The sequence below is a fragment of the Littorina saxatilis genome, linkage group LG12 (assembly GCF_037325665.1).
Source record: "Littorina saxatilis isolate snail1 linkage group LG12, US_GU_Lsax_2.0, whole genome shotgun sequence".
Lineage (NCBI taxonomy): Eukaryota > Metazoa > Mollusca > Gastropoda > Littorinimorpha > Littorinidae > Littorina > Littorina saxatilis.
The window spans coordinates 65,503,967-65,526,141 of record NC_090256.1 but is presented as its reverse complement, the minus strand read 5'-3'; the positions used below and the strand labels follow the sequence as shown (position 1 = coordinate 65,526,141).

Here is a 22,175-nt window from a genome sequence, read left to right as displayed (position 1 = left end):
GGTAACAAGCAATTGCTTTTGAAATTTAAGATATATATTTATCTGATTTGTGTGATTCACCGATCGTGAAGGATTATAATTTATAGTTTTCTTCCATAGACGTGTGCGTGTGTGCGTTATTACTTGATAAAAATGATTATAAACACATACACTGAAACATTTGAAGCTCCAGAATTAACCTAATGGTACAAAAAAAGTGATATAAACAGAAAGTTAAACGAAAGTGATACATGCAATTTCCTGGACATTTACAGCCGATGACCCAAAGATTTACCACCCACAACTACTTTTCCAAATGATCTGTATTGAAAAGAAGCAAAATTAAACCTGCCTAAAGAGACAATGCCTACCTGTCGTCTTCTATCTGCCATGATGTAGGATCAATGTTGTCGTTGTCGCAGTCGCAAGCTCTTTCAACTTGACAGACGCCGGATTCTTCGTGCCCGCCAGACAACCGGAAGTTACAGAATGGTGGAAGAGACTTAACACCTAAAACTTACCCAAACAATTATTTTGTCAGGAAGACGTTTCGTCGTCTTGAATCAGAAATTATTAATTTATTTGCAGTTCTTGAAGCATGCTAAAAAAACATGATTATATATTGTGAACCGAATCCGGGACCAGAATTATTGCTTTTTACAGCAAACCAAGGTGTGCTTCGAGGTTCTTGCTAATGAAAGTAGAGGTCAAAGATCAATGTGAGTAGTGTCTCGACATCCGACGAATCGGTCGAAGTGTTCCCAGGCTCCTCGTCCGACTTTCACGGCTCTCGAGCTCGTCGGTCGCGGAGCCTTCGCCGTTCGTCACCCCGACCGACTCGTCGGACCTAGAGCAGCGATTTCTTTGATTTGACGTCGACGCAGTTGTTCTGGGAAGACCAAGCGGTTGCAGCGTGCACTGATTTCGTAAATAGTGCTTGCCTTTATCTATTATTAATGGTTTGGTGGCGACTTTGTAGCCAAATGTAAACGAGGTACAGTTCTGTTGACCCAAGGGCTTGAACCACAGGCACTTGACACGGGTGGGTGCATGAGGGCTGAGGGTGGCACGGTGCTCTTTCTTCTAATCTGCACCAACAGAAAGTGTTTCCGTTCACTTCCAACAAACACTGTACATAAGGTAGTTTCTTTGCTTCCAATAATGTTTCCAAGGGACAGTGATTTTCAGTTTTGGTCTGATGATTATAATTTATATCCAAATTCTTAAAATAAAATTCGACTTTGATGAATATATTGAACATAAATTATATATCCTGTTGTTATAAAAGCTGTTGTTATTATTTATCCATGAATAAACTCAATTCTTGTTCACTACTTTTTGGCTCACGTAAGTGTAGCCTATGCGATTCTAACTTTTGTCTGTCTGTGCGTGTGTGCGTGTGTGATAGAAACTAACATTCAGGGGCGGACTGTGACGAGGGGGGGGGGGGGGGGGGGGTGTTTCTGGGGTTTCCGGATACCCCCCCCCCCCCCAGCCAAAAAATAAAAATATTTTTGTGTGTTTTTTTGGTTTGAGTTTCAATTTTTTGGGTATTAATCAGTGACAAAATCTGCTGCCTGAAACTGGTAATGATCATCCTCAGATTACACCATTTTGCATCCTTTTTTTCAACATTTTCCGGGGGGGCATGCCCCCGGACCCCCCCTAGCAAGCTAGGCGCTTCGCGCCGTCAGCTCGGCGCTTCGCGCCTTCACACACATATCTTCACAATAATTATTATACTTTGGGAAACCCCCCCCCCCCCCCATAAAATGAACTGATCCGCCCCTGACATTTGACTGAACACCGAAATACTAATTTTACCGGGTTATTATCCAAGCAACAGCTTCAAAGTATTGAAGCAATGATCAACATTTTGTCGGCACGTATGTAGATAAAGTGTGTATCCAAAGAAAACGGGTGGTGGTGGGGTTTTTTTTTTTGGGGGGGGGGGGGGGGGGTAAAAATAGGTGACTGGTTTGTGTTGTGTGTGGTATGTAGACCAGGTCAAGGGTCAAGGTTAGGTCAGATCGCGTGAAGGATTGTGGTATAGATTCACTTCTCAGTTCTAACCGAGCTGCATTCGCCGATTCGGGGAAGACGATTTCACATTGTTCGGTTTCGTAGCGGCTCCAGAAAAAATAGATAAATAAGATACCAAAGGAGATTTCCTACAGGTTGATTTGCACAGCGTGTTTTCAGTGTCTGTCGAAAGGGCAGTGTCGATCTCGGTGGCAGTCGTGTCCCCGTAAGTAGGCTACAGACAGACAGATCTAGATCTAGCGTCTCCCACTCTTGCACCGTGTCTATGCTTACTGTGTGTGTGTATGTGTGACGGAGTGATTGAGTTTGTGTTACTGTTTGTCGATTTCTTACGGGAGCCTTGAAGGCTTCGCCTCTTGTTTTTGTGTGCGTTCAAAACCCTAAAAGTTAAACAAACAACAAAATGACAACAAAACTGTTCCAGTGGTCAAATGCCTCCACACGCCACTCAAGGATCACTGTTCAATTACGCAAACGACAGGCCTTATATATATTATATTCAAAATCTCACTGATTGACATGCCCAAAGAAAGGATATATAGGCCCTATCATGTTCACCACGGGCAATTTACAAATTGAATATCATCGCTACTGCACATGATGTGCCCAGTGGTCACCATGCAGGTCACCGATACCTGAATATGATATGCTGCATATATATGTATGCTTGTCGTGTACATGGTTTACATAACAGAATCAGAATGGAAAGCATTTTGTACTGTAGTGAACACTGGGGATAAGTAACAGCAGTGTTAATCAGTTATCATCATATGACCTTGTTAGCTGATTCTGAACCGAGCTCAACACTTGCAGCAAAGTATTAGCTTTGTGTAGTCCGTACGTGGTGTTAGTGAGTATTTCATCTCCCTCTTGTTAAATAATTTGCATTGCTGTTTTCCATAGTGTGATACTGTTGTCTGATCTGTCCATATATATGCACTGCCTGACTGTCTGTCTGCTTGCCTGTCTGACTGTATGTCTGTCCATGCTTCTTTTTAACCCTCTCTTCTTCCACTCTCTTGTAAGTATATTTATACACAAGTCATTTGTGAAAGTCCAGCTACAACTCTTTTCTATCTCATGTTTTCTCTCCCCTACCTTTTGAAAGCATGGTTAACACCATTTCTTTATCAGTTTAATTGGAGTGCTGTCGGCTTTTCTGATGACTGATGTGTACTTTTTTTTTAATTGATGTTTTTTTAAGTTGTGTTATTTTCTTCCAGAGCAAAATTTTGTTATTAATTGATATATGCAGTTTGTTTCACTTCAATTTTATGAATTATATTTTGCAGGTCACTGGCAGCTAACAGCACAAAATGAAGTACTGCAGTACACGCGGCAGGGTACAGGGGCTTTCGTTCGAAGAAGTCTTGTTTTCAGGTTTTCTGGAAGATGGAGGCATGGCGCTTCCAGAGATTATTCCTACCGTTTCCCTGGAAACGCTGAAGTCATGGGCCGGGTTGTCATACAGAGACGTGGTGCTAAAAATTGTTCCCTTCTTTGTGTCCGAAGAAGAGCTTTCTTTTGGGGATCTTGAAAGTAAGTGTGAATTTTATTTAGTATTTCATTGCTATGAGTAAGGATTGTACTTGAGCAACCATGGGTTCTAGTGCACAGGTGTAATACTGCTGCTAAATGTGAGCTGTGAATTTGGGCAAAGGTGGGGAAGAGGGAATGAGCAATGTCGCTTATTGACTGGGATCATGAGAAAATTAAAAATTAAATGAGACAACGACAACAACAAAACAAAAGTACACATGAAGTAAAGAAAGGAAACTTGATTACAGTGGAACCCCCCTTTTCAGACCTCTAAAACCCCCCGCGGGTTAGAATTTACCCGATGCTCCCCCCACCCCCCCCACCCCACCCCCGCGGGTTAGGGGAAAGAATTTACCCGATGCTCCCCAGCATGTCGTAAGAGGCGACTAACGGATTCTGTTTCTCCTTTTACCCTTGTTAAGTGTTTCTTGTATAGAAATTAGAATATAGTCAATTTTTGTAAAGATTTTAGTCAAGCAGTATGTAAGAAATGTTGAGTCCTTTAATGTACTGGAAACTTGCATTCTCCCAGTAAGGTAATACATTGTACACTGTACTACGTTGCAAGCCCCTGGAGCAAATTTTTGATTAGTGCTTTTGTGAACAAGAAACAATTGACAAGTGGCTCTATCCCCTCTCCCCCCTTTCCCCGTCGCGATATAACTGTCGTGGTTGAAAACGACGTTAAACACCAAATAAAGAAAGACCTCTAAAAATCTAAGAAAATCAGGTCTTAAAAAGGAGGGGGGTCGTAAAATGGGGGTACATTTACAGAGGTTATGAACAGAAATTAGTTTGAGAAAATCAGGTCTTAGTAGGAAGGTATAGTCTTAAATTCGGGGGTCTTAAAAGGGGGATTCCCCTGCATGGAGCACAAGGATTTGTAATGTGTGTTGTTACAGGCACACTTTGACTTCAATCACCTGGACAGGAAAATGTTTCAGAGCTCGTGGACAAGGCCCTGTTGACCTTTGACACACCTGAAATTGCCCCGATTGCACACCTGTCCGGTGGCCTGAACATATTTGAGCTGTTTCATGGCCGCACCTGGGCCTTCAAAGACCTGGCCATGTCCGTGCTGGGACAGCTGTTTGACTACTTCCTCAACAAGCGACAGAAGCATCTCACGATTGTCGTGGGTTAGTCCGCTGCATACAGCTTTAGGCATAGGCCTGACACGCAAAATTATAGAGTACCATGTGCAAAAAGTCTGACAAAGTGAAACCTTCCCCTTGTTTGCATTTTCCCCCACGAAAAACCAGGCTTGTGTGTAGAGCTGTATATTTATTGAAAGGGTTGAAGGCTGTATTTTGTGAAGGGGGTCAGTATACACTGGAAAGCTGTAATGTAAAATTTAATGTGTGTGCATTTGAGTGCATGTCTTTACTGTGCTTTTGTGTATTTTATGAGGGTATTTGATTTCCAATCAGAAAGTAGTTTGCAAAAGAAAGAGGAGTGTGTGTGCATGTTTGTGTGTGTGTGTGTGTGTGTGTGTGTGTGTGTGTGTGTGTATTTGCTTGTGACATTGCATAATGAGCTGTCATGTTTGGTACTGAACAGAACACGTTGTTGACACAGGTACATCAGGAGACACCGGTAGTGCAGCAATAGAGGCTGTGCGTTCCCTGAAGTGGGTGGACATCGTGGTGATTCTGCCTCGCAACAGGTGCACACAGATACAGGAACTACAGATGACCACAGTCAAGGAGGATAACGTTTTTGTCTACAGAGGTATGAATACAGTGGACCCTCCTCCCTCTCCCCGCCATTTGAGACCCCCTGGTTTAAAGATACAGTGCTATCATATCTATATGTTTTTGGAATCAGAAAACAATAAAGAATAAGATGAAATCATTTTTGGATCGATTTCTTAAATTTTAATCGTAAGACTAATTTATCTATTTTCGTTAATTGTGATCACATTTTAAGAGTAAACATGACATATGTATATATTTTTAGATTCAGAGTGTCATGAAGAATACGATGCAATCAATTTTAAATCTGTTTGCGAAAAATCGATTTTAATGACAACTTTAATGAGCAAACTCATTAATTAATTTGTAAGCCTCCAAGCTGAAATGCAATACCAAAGTCCGGGCGTCGTCGAAGATTACTTGACCAAAATTTCAACCAATTTGGTTTAAAAATGAGAGCGTGACAGTGCCGCCTCAACTTTCACGAAAAGCCGGATATGACGTCATCAAATACATTTATCATAAACATTAAAAAATGGTCTGGGGATATCATACCCAGGAACTTCCATGTAAAATTTCATGAAGATCGGTCTAGTAGTTTTCTCTAAATCGCTCTACACATACACACACACACACATACACCACACCCTCGTCTCGATTCCCCCCTCTACGTTAAAACATTTAGTCTAAACTTGACTAAATGTAAAAAGGAGGAATACAGAACAGAGACAATAAAAGAAAGTGCACAAGTACCTAATTACTGGTACGTTAATCACGTTGATTTTTTGTCTCCACTCCTGGTAACGACCGGTCATTTGAATAGGGGGAAAAATAAGACGCGAGAAGCAATATTAAAACATTTAGTCAATCTGTTGGCCTGAAGCTAAAAGTTCCACATTGGAAACCCGCCATCAGTCAAAACTTCAAATATTTGGCTAGGCCAAGGCCGAAATGGGTCGAGCTGGTCTTTGCAAAGCAAGCAAACACAGGACCTTGTTTGCATCAATCGGGGCCCAAGGACTGTTATGCCGGGGTGGAAGTAGAGATAAGCGCCTACTTCCCAAGAAATGCTCCATATGGCTTCGTGTCTCCAAACACCTCTGACAGTCAAATCCAGCTCCTGGCCTTCACGTGGCGGGCCCTGTCTTCGACTAACAGGAGAAGGGATGCAGGCGGGTCACTGGCGCCTTAAAACCAGCTGCTTCGGGCAGATGGGGCTCGTTAACCTTGGATGGTCACTCATCTAGGAGAAGGACAACTCCGATTTCAAAACCCGCACTGCCTTGTGTGCGCCTTGGGAAAGGCAAAGACTACGAGAAGGAAAACTTCGACGTCAAACCCGGGTAGAGTGGACTCGACAGCCCAGCAAGGCAGCTACTCTTGGGGAGGAGGCAATCCTGAGTAAGAACCTCAACCACCGAAGACGGAAGACAGCAGCCAACTTGGCGTGGGGAGAAAATCGGCTGTCTACGCTTCCACGATAATAGAGACGAAAAGAAGAAGAACATCGAACGCAGAAGAAGAAGAAGTTTGCATAAATCCACTTTCCTTAATTGTAAACACATTTCCAGAGACCTAGAGTAAATACAATCTGTACACTTAACAGCTATCGTGTTTTAGCATGGCACTACATTCATATTCCACTCCCAATGAACCCAGTTTAATTGGACTGGAGGATATTAAAACAGACGAGAAGGCAATGAAGACAAAAGCGAAGACAAGCAACAGTAATGCGGTTACTATGGTTGAGATTTATTGGTATGAGTATGTTTTGATGTGTTTTGGTTTTGTGCCAGTGTCGCGAACCAGCGGGTACCCCTTGATTCAGATTTATTGCTCAGCATATCACTCCTAACGAAGACAAGGAGAAGGTGAGGGCGAGAGAGAACGAACAAAGGAACGAACAAACAAACTTTATTACTCAAGGATGGAGATTTTAGGCTGACACCTAGTCTTACAATCTGTCCCTGCTAAACCAAGACATAAAGATAGAGACTATAAAAGGACAATCGTCAACGGCAATCATACAGTATTACAAACTACAACATTACCGATACGAAAATCTAATAAATAATAGAACATTGAAAAGTACATGTCAATATAATACAAAGAAAACAAGAGGCGAAGCCTTCAAGGCTCACGTAAGAAATAGACAAACAGTAACACAAACTCAATCACTCCGTCACACATACACACCCACACACACAGTAAGCTTAGGTGACACTGTGCAAGAAAGAGAGACACTAGATCTAGATCTGTCTGTCTGCATGTAGCCTACTTACAGGGACACGACTGCCAAATAGTCTCGGCCCGCTCAAAATAACAATGACCGAGACCACACACACCACGCGAGAGAGAAAGACTACAGGGAGGCATGCCGTCATGACGCATTAATTGACGTCAAACACTTTTGACCGTGACGTAATCTTATGCGAGCTTTATCCATAGTCTTGGATAACCACTCACACATAGACTCGGAAATGTTAAAGTTTCTACCACAGACATACACACGCACAAACACACACACACACGCACACACACACGCACAAACGCACAGACAGACAAAGTTACGATCGCATAGGCTACACTTCGTGAGCCAAAAAGGAAAAATCGACGTCCGGAAAACTTTAACGTTGGATATTTCTTGGACACTATTCAGTCTATCAGTACCAAATTTGGCAAGATGGTGTATGATGACAAGGCCCCAAAAAACATACATAGCATCTTGACCTTGCTTCAAGGTCAAGGTCGCAGGGGCCATAAATGTTGCCTAAAAAACAGCTATTTTTCACATTTTTCCCATTTTCTCTGAAGTTTTTGAGATTGAATACCTCACCTATATATGATATATAGGGCAAAGTAAGCCCCAACTTTTGATACCAGTTTGGTTTACCTTGCTTCAAGGTCAAGGTCACAGGAGCTCTTCAAAGTTGGATTGTATACATATTTTGAAGTGACCTTGACCCTGAACTATGGAAGATAACTGTTTCAAACTTAAAAATTATGTGGGGCACATGTTATGCTTTCATCATGAGACACATTTGGTCACATATGATCAAGGTCAAGGTCACTTTGACCCTTATGAAATGTGACCAAAATAAGGTAGTGAACCACTAAAAGTGACCATATCTCATGGTAGAAAGAGCCAATATGAATAAGCACCATTGTACTTCCTATGTCTTGAATTAACAGCTTTGTGTTGCATGACCTTGGATGACCTTGACCTTGGGGTCAAGGTCACATGTATTTTGGTAGGAAAAATGTGTAAAGCAGTGTATGATGTCATTGCTAGGTTTAGTTACCCTAAAGGTCGAGGTCAAGCATGTGAGTCGTATGGGCTTTGCCCTTCTTGTTTTGCATGAGTGGAATTTTACGTGTATGACCGTTTTTTTCCTCGCCATTTAGGCAGCCATACGCCGTTTTTGGAGGAAGCATGCTGGGTATTTTTGTGTTTTTATAACCCACCAAACTCTGACATGGATTACAGGATCTTTTCCATGCGCACTTGGTCTTGTGCTTGCGTGTACACACGGGGGTGTTCGGACACCGAGGAGAGTCTGCACAAAGTTGACTCTGAGAAATAAATCTCTCGCCGAACGTGGGGACGAACTCACGCTGACAGCGGCCAACTGGATACAAATCCAGCGCGCTACCGACTGAGCTACATCCCCGCCCTATACACTTAAATTATTAATTGGATCATCTTACATGTATGCAAATGCACAGATACAGATGTATGAAATGTTCTGTCCTTGTTCCCTCTTTTATTCTTTTATTCTCTTTATTTATATTTTTTTTTTATTACTGTGGTTCTTACTGTGGTTGTTTGATTTATATCTGCCTATAACTATCCAGGTATGGGAATTGTCCGCCGAAAGGCAAATTTCCGCCGAATTTTTTTTTTGTTCCGCCAAAAAAGCAAAAGTGTCCGCCGAAAAAAATAAATGGGGGAGGCAAAAATGGTTCTAAAAACTGAATATAAATTACACCAGTTGGGTTCTTTGGAGAAAATAAAAAATTCTGCCCAAAATGCCCCCAAACCCCTCTCCCCCCCCCCCCCCTCCCCCCCAGCAGGGCTAGGCTCTTCGTGCCGTCGACTTTGCTATTACTTACAAATGTTCAGCCTTTTTTACTTTTTTCAATTCCCATGCCTGCTATCATTTAACAGCAGACACATGGTTTCTGTCATGATTTTTGTCTTGTGTACCTAATCAGAAAACACCATCCTAAACTTGAACCTTGTTGCTGTTTTCTGAATAATAGTGTGTATTTTAATGACGATGTATATGACAGGAATAAACCTTTGTCTGAACCGATTGCTGTTGGGATGGTTATGAATGTCAACAGCTGACGGAACATCAGACGACATAGATCAGCCAATCAGGAAGATGTTTGCTGATGTGGAATTCGTGAAGAAGTATAACCTGTGTTCAGCCAACTCCCTGAATTGGGCCAGGATCATGGTTCAGACCGCTCATTTTTACTACGCCTACCTCAAGGTACCTTTCGATATTTCAGTAAAGAGGCAAAAATATGTTCCATGTAAATGTAACACCAGTCTAGCAGCTGAATAGACTATTTTTGAATATAACTCCGTCGAGTTTGTATGGGTTTGTGAAAGAGTGAATACCCTTGATTTGCCTCTGACAAATAACTTCAAACGTGCTCCTGTCTAAGTGTTTCCGACACACCCCTTGCTAGTGATTCATGCCCGGCCCCTCAAATGTTGTGACTGAGTAAAAAGCAAGGGCATTCACTCTTTCATAACCCAAACAAACCCGACAGTTATTTTCGGAATTTGTCTATTTGAGGGGACAGAAGCAGACAGAAAATAAGAATCTTGAGTACATGTTTCACCTGTGCACCTATTTTAAGAGTGCCCTAGTGATTTTATCTGCATATATATGTAAGTGTACTTACGGCACACTGTAAGAGAATAATTTTACTTTTCATGGGGGTTGTTACAATCTTTTCAAACAATGACAATGCGTCTTGTAAGCAGCATGTGTCTTTGGTCTAATGCTTGTCAATCAATGTCAATTCTTTTTGTTTTAACATAGGTAAACAGCGTACATGCTTGATTTAAATTACAGATGTGTCCATCATGTGACAAAGAGCTGGAGGTTGTGGTACCCACTGGAGGAGGAGGAAACATTACAGGTAGGTGATACATGAGAACAGTGGAACCCTTCATTAAGACTCACCCCCCCCCCCCCCCCCACACACACACACATTTGTAGTTTTTTACACTACCTGTCATAAAAAAGTAGGCATATACATTTAGCTGTAGATCTTTGTGACGCAGCCAGTTAATTGTTAAAACCAAATATATATCGCCAGAAAGGTAATTCACTCCCTACCATATGAAATACAGTTTCATTTTTCATGAATTAGTGTGTATGCAGAGGACCGGAGATCTAGGACACCCCCCCCCCCCCCCCCTGAAATCAAATTCACAAAAGCAAACTTGCAGAAACTAAAATACACAAAAAAATCAAAATTAGCCAGAGTGACCCTGTTTTTGATCTCAAATGGAAGAACAACTCATTTTCTACCCATACAAACTTATTTGGTTCAGCTGTAGTGCCTAGCAGTGTTGTTTTGCCATTTTGAAGAAGACTGGTGTCAACCGCATCAGAAGTCGCAAAAAGCTTGTTTTGGTGTCATTTTTTATGGGCTATGTGGGTAAAAACCTTGTTTTTGTAACAAGTTTTGTAATGGCTCCTTGTATTGCTCTTAAATTTAACACGAGTATTGTTAACACAACTGCAAAAGAGAGTGTAAAATATCATGGTGTTTTGATGAGTTTGTTGGACGTACTGGAACCTTTCAGAAAAGTTGTTTTAAACAGTAATAACTCTTTTCAGTATAGTTGCAAAAATTCAGCAATTTGCAAACTTCAACACAAACGAATATTACAATCGGGGATCAAGTTTGATACAACGTGCTTGGGTGGTATGGAAATGTGAACGCAAAAGAACAATTACGAAAAACAGGTCTTCCAACATCAAAACCCAGTCCAGCGCAGCAGACTGAACTGGCACGTCGCTCACAGCGATAGTAAACGTTTATCCGCACGGTATTCATGTGTATGCGAAAGAGGTTTGTGTAATAGTATTGCAGAAGTTTTGCTTCATTTTTTTTTAACTGGTCAATTTTATCTTCAAGTATTCTGTAAGGAAAGATCGACATCCCGAGAGATGAGGGGAGAGTGAATCATAAAGCGATTTGCCTGTAATTTTCTTTCTTTTTTTCTGCAGCTGGGCTGGTAGCAAGAAGGATGGGGCTTCCAGTACAGTTTGTGTGTGCTGTCAACTCCAATGACATCGTAGCTCGCATGGTCACCACGGGCAAGTGCGAACTGGGAGATGTTACGCCCTCCCTGGCCCCTGCTATGGACATGCAGGTGAGAACTATACTTTCACATTTGATCACCTGACATTATGTGTGCAAGATCAAAGGAAAAATGTGGTACACATGGGCTTTGATGCTTAATTTTGCAATTGTGATAGGGTATAGGAAAACTCCTTTTCAAGATTCGCGCTCAAATCGCCAGCAAGGCAAAATGGACAGTGCTGATGTTAGCATTTTCAGCATTTTTGGACTCTACAGAGTGTGATATTTGTTTTGGCAAAATTAATACATCTGAACAACTTATTTTTAAACTCCAATATACAGGGTTTTCTTTTGCATTGTTTTAAATGATATTTAATCATTTACAGCATGAACCACTACTGCAGTTTGCTTGAACTTTCAGTGAAAGGAAAATTAATGAAAGCATGATGACTGAAATGAGAATTTATTGTTGCAGTTTGCCTATAACTTTGAACGAGTGTGGTACCTGTGCTCCGACAGGAACGCAGAGCTTGTGTGCCAGATGATGAAAGAGGTGGAGACGGGCGGCAAAACCACCATACCTGAACCACTGCTCACACAGGTAAAGCTGACTTCATTTGGTTGCTTGCCATTCTTGTGCATTTTTCTCAAAGACTGCACAGTTTCCTGAAATACAGTCCTGAAGTGTAACTGCTATTGCGACAACACATGAGTCTTTATTCACAATCTGTTGCCCCTGCCTATCTCTCCGACTCTCTCTCTCTCTATGTCCCTTCACGAGCACTCAGATCATCTGCCGACTCCCTCAAGCTCAACATCCCCCACACCAAACTCAAAACAGCAGGTCAACGCTCATTTTCTTTCCAAGCACCTAGCCAATGGAACACACTACCTCTCCCCCTCCGTCAACAACAGTCCCTCGAATCATTCAAATCTGCACTCAAGACATTCCTTTTTTCCACATAATCCATGCATTCTACACTGCCCACCCCATCCCACCCTGAATAACTGTACATATTTTAATGGTTGATGGTGTGTGTGTTGGTGACTTTAAGTCTCCGTCTGTGTGAATGAGTGTTTGTGCGCCTTGAGTCGCCTGTTGGTGAGATATGTGCGCGTTATAAATATTAGTATTATTATTATTATTATTATTGTTGTTGTTATCCTTCATTTTTCTCTACATGTACATACACGAGAATTTGAACTTTACTGCCACATGGGGGAGTTTTCAGTGTGAAGGTTTCCAAACTTTGGTCCCTTTTTCTCCATTGTATCAGATTTTGTGTGTGCACATTTTGAACATTGATAGTTTGAATCTGTCAAAGACATCTACACGCTAGGAGCTGATCTTGAAGGGGGGGTCAACTGTATTCTCCCACGTGGATTTCAGATGCAGTCGGAGATCAAGACCTTTGTGATTGATGACGAGGGAATCAAACGTATCTTGAAAAGATGTTGGGAGGAAAACAACTACTTGCTGTGTCCACACACCGCTACTGCTGCTGGCTACCACTACAGCGTACTGGATGCAGGGTCAGTGTCTTAAAGTGAAGGACCCAGGTTTACACATTAAGGTTTCTGGAGCTGATGGAATATCTTGATCAAGCATTCTTTCTTTCTTTATTTGGTGTTTAACGTCGTTTTCAACCGTTCAAGGTTATATCGCGACGGGGAAAGGGGGGAGATGGGATAGAGCCACTTGTCAATTGTTTCTTGTTCACAAAAGCACTAATAAAAAAATTGCTCCAGGGGCTTGCAACGTAGTACAATATATTACCTTACTGGGAGAATGCAAGTTTCCAGTACAAAGGACTTAACATTTCTTACATACTGCTTGACTAAAATCTTTACAAACATTGACTATATTCTATACAAGAAACACTTAACAAGGGTAAAAGGAGAAACAGAATCCGTTAGTCGCCTCTTACGACATGCTGGGGAGCATCGGGTAAATTCTTCCCCCTAACCCGCGGGGGGCTGATCAAGCATTCTGCACTGTGATGTTAAAGTGATAAATCTCACTTTTGCACCAGTTTTCTGTTGCAGAAGTGTTAAAGGCACAGTACGCCTCCCGGAAACCATCACAAATACTGTCAGGCTTACACAAAGTACAAACACCCTTCCATTTGAACGCTCACCGAACGGGAACATCCTAGGTGCCTTACGTAAAGAGCGAGCAATTTTCAAAGAATTAATTTTGCGGATTGTCTGATAACAAAATCGGACTGTGGTGCGTTTTGGCGCTAGACCTAACTTTTAAAATCTAAATAATAAATTGACAGCTTGTTACACATACATTCTTAAATCATAAAAGAATTCTTTTTTTTAAGACAAGATCAGTACAATTCGAAGTTTTAAAAGTTTGAAAAAAGAAAAGCCCGGAAGCAGGGTCACACAAGGTCGTGGTTCTTGTAGCAGAAGACGGTTTATGCCTATCGCCAGTTCCTCTGAACAGTCAAAAGCCATCGCTAGAGTTCTTGTGAATCACAGCCGTTTGTTTCGTTTAGATTTAGAGGCACATATAGCAGACTTCCACTAACTCGCGGTCTTTGGGGTCCAAAGATTTTTGATCGCGATATATCCGATTCGCGATGCAGTTTGGGGTCCAATTAAAGGGAAGAAACCGCGTTCTGTTCTGAGTCAGAGAAAAACGCGGTTATTTCCCTTGTTGGTCACAAAAAGCCTGTGAGCGTCACGTTGGAATGTGTGCGTTTGCTGTGTGAGTGCATGTGGGTGTGTGCGTGCATGTGTGTATGTGCGTGCATGTGTGTGTGTGGGCACGCACGCCTGGCACGTGGTTGTGCTACAATGTTCATGTGTATGTGTTACTGCGTTTCTCGGAAGTGTAACGCTTCTGTTGGCAACTAAGTTCTCAAAATTAAAAGATTAACTGCGATGACACGTTTTCTTTTATCAGCAGATGACGATTTCTTTTCTTTTTTCTCCGATTCATATAATGAATACATTTTTGAGTCACTTGAGAAAAAGTGACTCTATGTAATCGGTCAGTGTTAGTCTGTCCGGCCGGCCGGCCGTCCGTAGACACCACCTTAACGTTGGACTTTTCTCGGAAACTATCAAAGCGATCGGGCTCATATTTTGTTTAGTCGTGACCTCCAATGACCTCTACACTTTAACGATGGTTTCGTTGACCTTTGACCTTTTTCAAGGTCACAGGTCAGCGTCAAAGGAAAAATTAGACATTTTATATCTTTGACAAAGTTCATCGGATGTGATTGAAACTTTGTAGGATTATTCTTTACATCAAAGTATTTACATCTGTAGCCTTTTACGAACGTTATCAGAAAAACAAGGGAGATAACTAGCCTTTTCTGTTCGGCAACACACAACTTAACGTTGGGCTTTTCTCGGAAACTATAAAAGTGACCGGGCTCAAATTTTATGTGAACGTGACTCATTGTGTTGTGAATAGCAATTTCTTCCTGTCCATCTGATGCCTCATATAATATTCAGAACTGCGAAAGTGACTCGATCGAGCGTTTGCTCTTCTTGTTGGTTTAGCGCTGGTCTTATATTGACAACATACTATTTGACACCAACGATAGTTAGATCAGAATGATTGGTGGATCAAAATTATTGGTTGACGTTTACGTTTTTAGATGTGTCAGTTACATGGATAAGCTTTTTGACTCACATGCGAAGCAAAAGTGAGTCTATGTACTCACCCGAGTCGTCCGTCCGTCTGGACGTCCGTCTGTCCGGACGTCCGTCCGGAAAACTTTAACGTTGGATATTTCTTGGACACTATTCAGTCTATCAGTACCAAATTTGGCAAGATGGTGTATGATGACAAGGCCCCAAAAAACATACATAGCATCTTGACCTTGCTTCAAGGTCAAGGTCGCAGGGGCCATAAATGTTGTCTAAAAAACAGCTATTTTTCACATTTTTCCCATTTTCTCTGAAGTTTTTGAGATCCAATACCTCACCTATATATGATACAGGGTGACCCAAAAAAAAGAGTACCCAAACAAAACGTCATAAATTGAACAAAAATAAAGCAATCTTCATAAAATTTATTTACACACACAAGTAGCCTCTGCATGATTTGCACAAATTTTTTTAGCGTTCTAGCTTGTCTTTCAGGAAAGTTATGCTCATTCTACAGAACATGCTCCAAATGGCCTCCGCGCCGATTCAGGCAAACTTGAACTCGCCGCGCAAAGTTATCAATCACCCGCACACACTCCTGTTGCGAGATTCCGCGAATGCTTGTTGTGATGGCTCACTTGAGTTCTGCGATTGTCTGTGGGTTGTTCCTGTAGACGTTGTCTTTCAGGAACCCCCAAAGATAGAAATCTGGGGGATTTAAATCCGGGGGAGGCCATTTGGAGCATGTTCTGTAGAATGAGCATAACTTTCCTAAAAGACAAGCTAGAACGCTAACATTTTTTGTTGAAATCATGCAGAGGCTACTTGTGTGTGTAAATAAATTTTATGAAGATTGCTTTATTTTTGTTCAATTTATGACGTTTTGTTTGGGTACTCTTTTTTTTGGGTCACCCTGTATATAGGGCAAAGTAAGCCCCATCTTTTGATACCAGTTTGGTTTACCTTGCTTCAAGGTCAAGGTCACAGGAGCTCTTCAAAGTTGGATTGTATACATATTTTGAAGTGACCTTGACCCTGAACTATGGAAGATAACTGTTTCAAACTTAAAAAGTATGTGGGGCACATGTTATGCTTTCATCATGAGACACATTTGGTCACATATGATCAAGGTCAAGGTCACTTTGACCCTTATGAAATGTGACCAAAATAAGGTAGTGAACCACTAAAACTGACCATATCTCATGGTAGAAAGAGCCAATAAGCACCATTGTACTTCCTATGTCTTGAATTAACAGCTTTGTGTTGCATGACCTTGGATGACCTTGACCTTGGGTCAAGGTCACATGTATTTTGGTAGGAAAAATGTGTAAAGCAGTTCTCAATCAATCAATCAATATGAAGCTTATATAGCGCGTATTCCGTGGGTACAGTTCTAAGCGCTTGTCGAAGAGTTGTCAACACAGGACTAACAAAGAAACTAACATCTTCAGACGGACACGAACCCTATCACACACTAGCAAACCCTGGTAAACAAACAACTGTTTAACAACAATGTACACATCAATAGCTAGGTCAAACAAAATAATATTAAGCACAAAGAAAACACCTCTCACAGAGCACAGCACAAGAATGTCTTTTGGGGCACAGCACATCACGTCGAGCATGAAAGTCGCAGCCAGCTACGGGAAGAACTGAGTCTTCAACCTACTCTTGAACGCGTCAAGAGAGGGGCTCTGGCGAAGCTCAAGCGGCAGGGAGTTCCAGACGGAGGGGCCCGCGGAGGGAAATGCACGCTGACCAGCAGATGCGAGTTTCGAGCGAGGGATGTGGAGGCGGAGAGGGTCAGCAGCAGAACGAAGTTCTTAGTGTATGATGTCATTGCTAGGTTTAGTTATTTGTCATGTAAAGGTCAAGGTCAAGCATGTGAGTCGTATGGGCTTTGCCCTTCTTGTTTTGTTTTGTTTTGTTTTGCTTTGTGTGAGTCTGAGTTGACACGCGTTTTGTCTTTGGCAGAAAGCATGTAGATTTCTTCTTTGATTGTTTGCTTTTTCTGCCACCTGCTATAACGCAAGAAGCTGAAGCACTTCATAGCGCCTGTAGAAAATCCGGGGCGTCTAGCTGAGATCGCGATTAGCGGGACTCGAGTGTTAAATTCCATGCCTGACTAGATTGCAGAAGACTGAAGCGCAGTTTAAGCACTTGACTGGCGCCTGTGGCCACCCGGACCGTCTAGCAGAGATCGCAATTAGCTGGACTCGAGTGTTCAACTGCACGCCTGACTGACGTGGCCAATTTGACGATACCGATCGTGGCATGAAAGTTCTTGACTGAGTGGGGCACGTGCGCATGAAAGGTTTGTTTTTCTTTTGTTCGCAGGTCTCGATCAACCCGTAATGTAAACAACCTGAAAACACACACACACGTAGAACACTATTTGGAGAGACTGAGGGAGAGAAAGAGAGAGAGACTGATAAGATGAAATGACAATTTACTGCATGATGAAAGGCCATCAGACCCAGAGAGAGATAGCGTGGCTATGATAGAACATTTTTTCATGATCTGTACTATTTTTTGGCCTTTACGTGACTAATTTTGTAAAGGTCGGTTCTGTTTTTTTCGGGGTCCAAGAGGTCTCCGCGATATAGCCGAATTCGCGATTTAGTGGACCGCGAGTTAGTGGAAGTCTGCTGTAATAACGTGCTATTGCAGATAAGCTCACAGCGAGTCGCATTCAAATTACAAACTGACGACTACATTGTGAAAAAAAGGAAACTGGATCACAAGGGTTCACGATGGCTCAGGGGTAAGATAAACCACGCAAAAATAAATTCTTTGAAAATTGCTCGCTCTTTACCTAGGATGTTCTCAAGCGGTGAGTGTTTAAATGAAATGTTTGTACTGTGTGTAAAAGCCCGACAGTATCTGTGATGGTTTACAGGAGGCTTACTGTGCCTTTAATCAGTTTGATACATCTTCTTCTTCTTCTTCTTCTGCGTTCGACTGACTGTACAATGGTTGATACATCTATTCATATGTATCTGGGTTCAAAAGTGTATTACGTATACACACTGGAACCCCTATTTTAAGAACATCCCCCACCCCCTCCCCAGCCCCCCGCGGGTTAGGGGGAGTCCCATATTGGTTGGGACGAGAAAGAATTTACCCGATGCTCCCCAGCATGTCGTAAGAGGCGACTAACGGATTCTGTTTCTCTTTTTACCCTTGTTAAGTGTTTCTTGTATAGAATATAGCCAATGTTTGTAAAGATTTTAGTCAAGCAATATGTAAGAAATGTTAAGTCCTTTGTACTGGAAACTTGCATTCTCCCAGTAAGGTAATATAATTATTGTACTACGTTGCAAGCCCCTGGAGCAAATTTTTGATTAGTGCTTTTGTGAACAAGAAACAATTGACAAGTGGCTCTATCCCATCACCCCCCTTCCCTCCGTCGCGATATAACCTTGAACGGTTGAAAACGACGTTAAACACCAAATAAAGAAAGAAAGAACCCACCCCCTCCCCAAAATACAGACTGCCCACATTTTAAGATCTGGGACTTCCTGTTAATAACCTCTGTACGTTTATTTTAAGACACCCTGCTTTCTGAGACTTGATTTTTGTAAGATTTTAACTGTGCTTAAAGACAGACCTGCTGTTTTGCAGACGTGACCCATCTCATCCATCAGTGTGCGTGGCAACAGCCTCCCCTCTCAAGTTCCGCGAGGCAATCTCAGCCACTGGATTGCAACCCATCGACACTCCACGCATAAAGGAGCTGTTATCGGCACCAACATACTTCACCGACATGGAGCTTACCGATAATTGGGAGAAAATCCTACGTCACAGGATTGAAGTGATGACGGAAAATTTCTATGCCAGAAATAAGGCTTAGTTTTGGATTGATCGACTGATGATGGAAAAAGTCCATGGCAAAACAAGGCTTAAGTTTGGGTGGCTTGTAAATGCCCCCCCAACCTCTTCCCCCCTCCCATACCTTCTCCGTCCTCCATATTGTTACTGTCAACATAGACACATGAATTTTTGACATCACTATATTTTTGAAAATCAAAACAGATATACTTCAAACATTCCAAAATCAAGAATTAAAGAACACAAATTGTAACTAATTGAAAAGTTTGATTATGCAAAAATGTTTCGCTTTGTTTGGTCCAATAACTAATCTTTTGTGGTTTTGCATTCTAAACTATAATTCTGACATAAAAAGAAATATAGATAAATAGAAATAATTCAGATAGTACATGTACAGGAATAGTAGTTTATACCTTGTGCATTGGCATACATGCTTGATAAATAGTCTTCCATGAAAGTGTATTTTTTTTATTTTTATTTTTTTAATGTTGCCAAGCACATCATTGTGGGGCTTTTAATAAAAAAAAATTCAAGCATCCGTCTACAACGTATCATCAGTATTTGCTCTTGTTTTATCCTGCAGCTAGCAAAGAAAGTGTATGATGTCTCGGTGCATCAAAAGACACCAATAGAGAAAGCGCTAAAAATAAAAATCCGTGTCAGGAAATGTCTTCTTTTATGCACACATTCCTGTGTAATTTTTGATTTGTTTTGATATAACAGCAGTCGGGGCGGGGATGTAGCTCAGTCGGTAGCGCGCTGGATTTGTATCCAGTTGGCCGCTGTCAGCGTGAGTTCGTCCCCACGTTCGGCGAGAGATTTATTTCTCAGAGTCAACTTTGTGTGCGCGTGCAGACTCTCCTCGGTGTCCGAACACCCCCGTGTGTACACGCAAGCACAAGACCAAGTGCGCACGAAAAAGATCCTGTAATCCATATCAGAGTTTGGTGGGTTATAGAAACACGAAAATGCTGGAATACCCAGCATGCTTCCTCCGAAAGCGGCGTATGGCTGCCTAAATGGCGGGGTAAAAACGGTCATACACGTAAAAGCCGTGGGAGTTTCAGCCCATGAACAAACAAACAAACAAACAAACAATATAACAGTAGTCTACAGGATTGGTTTATCATGCCCAGTAAAATATCCTGTTGCATTCCTGTGTGACTTTTGTTTTCATAGGCTGTCATGTTCTGAAGTTTAAACTTTTGAACCCACAAATAAGGTGCTGGAAGTAGTCAATAAGATGTGACTTTTTTTCACCAGTTTATAAAATCAACTATGAAAAAAGATATACAGAGTATGTGGATCAAAATATGAGACTGTTTTCACTACGAGTGGCCAAAATGGTGGCACACCCACATTACAGACCCATGAAAGTGATGCCACACACTAAATGAATGCCAGCCGCTCAGAGGTCTTCTCATAAATTATGTGACATTGACAGCCCGTCCATTAGTTTACAAATCAATTTCCGCAGTTATCAATATGTGAATTGATCTAGTCATGCCATTCTAGACCTCTAGCTTTGACGAATTTAGTGCAAAAGTCTGTTAGAAATATTGCAGATTTTTTAACTAGGGAGCAAACAAAATTTACGCTTTCACAACTTACTTACTCATGTTGCTAATCATGCGGTTTTGACATCCTTTATCTCTGTTGTTGCATTATATCAGTAATCAAAATTGTAACTATGATACTAGTCAAAGATTGAAACAATCAATTTGTCAGCAAAGCCAGCTGGTTCAATATTTTCTCCATTTTTTTTCTGAATCAGAATGGAAGTTTCATACTTTAGAAGAATTGCTGCATTGTGATATATTGCAGCCATTTATCTCTGTAAAAACAGTCACAGCAAGCATACATACAAGAAATAAATCTTTGTGATTCTATTGTTGAAGGCGTTTCTTAGGTTTTTGGTAGATGCGCCAAAGAAATTTTCCATTTTAATGTATTCATTTTAAAATTTAATGGAAAATACAGTGTTATTGTTATTGTAATATTTATTGTTGTCTTCCATAGAGGAAAGAATTTTTAATTTTTTATCTCTATTACCAAAATATTTATTTTTTGCATGTATTGGACAGCATATATGGCAAATGCATTGTTCACAAAACAGCCATGTTAACGATCTAGTAATAATTCTGTGTTGTTGATTTTTTCTTCTAAGAAGGCCAGGACATTTTACCTGTCCAGTGAACTCTTTTGTTTAAAACAGATGTCTTGATTTTGTGTTGTGATAATGCATCTGCACATGTTTTATTCTCATTTATGCAGAGCTGTTGCTTACTTTTTGCAGAACCATTTTGTTAGCCAGAAATAATCTTAATTTGCTTAAACACCCGCATCTATTCCCGCAGTGGGGCACTGCGGTTATGAAATTAAAGGCCCCTCCTGTTTTTGGAACCGCAGGAGCTTTCTAGTTTGCTGTTAGGTAGATTTTTGGTTCCTCTTTCCTGTCATGCTCTCTTTTTCTTCATGAATTCTTTTCTTTTTTCTGCCTTCTTGCTCATTCACCTGTATTTTTTCCAAAAATCTCTTCTCTTGCCGCTTGTCTCGCGATTCATGTATAGTTTAATCTGTTAGTGTTCTGATGTAAGTCCAGCAGTAGATAGGTTAAGCCTATTTTAACATACTGGAAACTGGTAATCTTCCAGTAGGTATTCATTTAGTTTTACTAAAGCCTGCTGGGACACAAGTAATGGGTTAGTGCATTTGTAAACAGGAATCGCTTGACAAGTGGCCCCCTTCATCCCCCCCTTCCTCGTCCTGATATGGCTCTGCGTAGTCGGCTGGACGTTAAGCAACAAATAAACAAACAAACAAACAAACCCGCATCTATTGGTCCAAAGTAACTCCACTGTTCTGTTGTACTAGGACATTATTTATGGCCAATATATATATATATATATATATATCATTTACCCCATTGTGAAAAATATTTTAAAGCTAAGAAATATTTGTTCTGACCTTGTTATGCTAGAGCAATCATAATAATTGAGATTTTCTGTTAGAAATATGTGTGTCCGTGATGTTGATCGTAGATTGATCTCATATCCAATGATTCTGTAACACTAAAAGTTATTACATGTACACCTGCGTGCGTGTGTGACAGAGTGTGTGTGTGTGTGTGGGAACATACCC

At 41.3% G+C, this 22,175-nt stretch overlaps 2 protein-coding genes across 3 annotated transcripts in view; one reads left to right on the top strand and one right to left on the bottom strand.

Annotated features, from left to right (window-relative positions):
* LOC138982575 (nuclear pore complex protein Nup107-like) overlaps positions 1-506 on the bottom strand; it is a 33,743-nt gene extending 33,237 nt beyond the window's left edge. Inside the window, exon 1 of the mRNA XM_070355896.1 lies at positions 351-506. Coding sequence (XP_070211997.1) covers positions 351-371 — 21 coding nt within the window. The 5' untranslated portion in view covers positions 372-506. The remainder of the gene's footprint in view (positions 1-350) is intronic.
* Positions 507-840: 334 nt separating this feature from the next.
* Positions 841-21,864, top strand: LOC138982577 (threonine synthase-like 2). 2 transcript variants are annotated; one of them, XM_070355900.1, is made up of 10 exons: positions 841-1,119; positions 3,315-3,561; positions 4,506-4,700; positions 5,140-5,292; positions 9,603-9,754; positions 10,349-10,415; positions 11,516-11,661; positions 12,067-12,192; positions 12,982-13,124; positions 18,828-21,864. In XM_070355900.1, the coding sequence occupies exons 2-10, from the start codon at positions 3,339-3,341 to the stop codon at positions 19,054-19,056; spliced, it is 1,434 nt and encodes a 477-aa protein (XP_070212001.1). In that variant the 5' UTR covers positions 841-1,119; positions 3,315-3,338; the 3' UTR covers positions 19,057-21,864. The 2 variants fall into 2 exon arrangements, with proteins under 2 accessions (XP_070212001.1, XP_070212002.1); XM_070355901.1 differs by having other exon boundaries at positions 842-905.
* Positions 21,865-22,175: the final 311 nt, after the last annotated feature.

Coding starts and splice junctions, on each gene's coding strand:
- LOC138982577 (XM_070355900.1), top strand. CDS start 3,339: ATGAAGTACTGCAGTACACGCGGCAGGGTACAGGGGCTTTCGTTCGAA. Junction 4,701..5,139: donor GCATCTCACGATTGTCGTGG/GTTAGTCCGCTG, acceptor TTGTTGACACAG/GTACATCAGGAGACACCGGT. Junction 5,293..9,602: donor TAACGTTTTTGTCTACAGAG/GTATGAATACAG, acceptor GAATGTCAACAG/CTGACGGAACATCAGACGAC.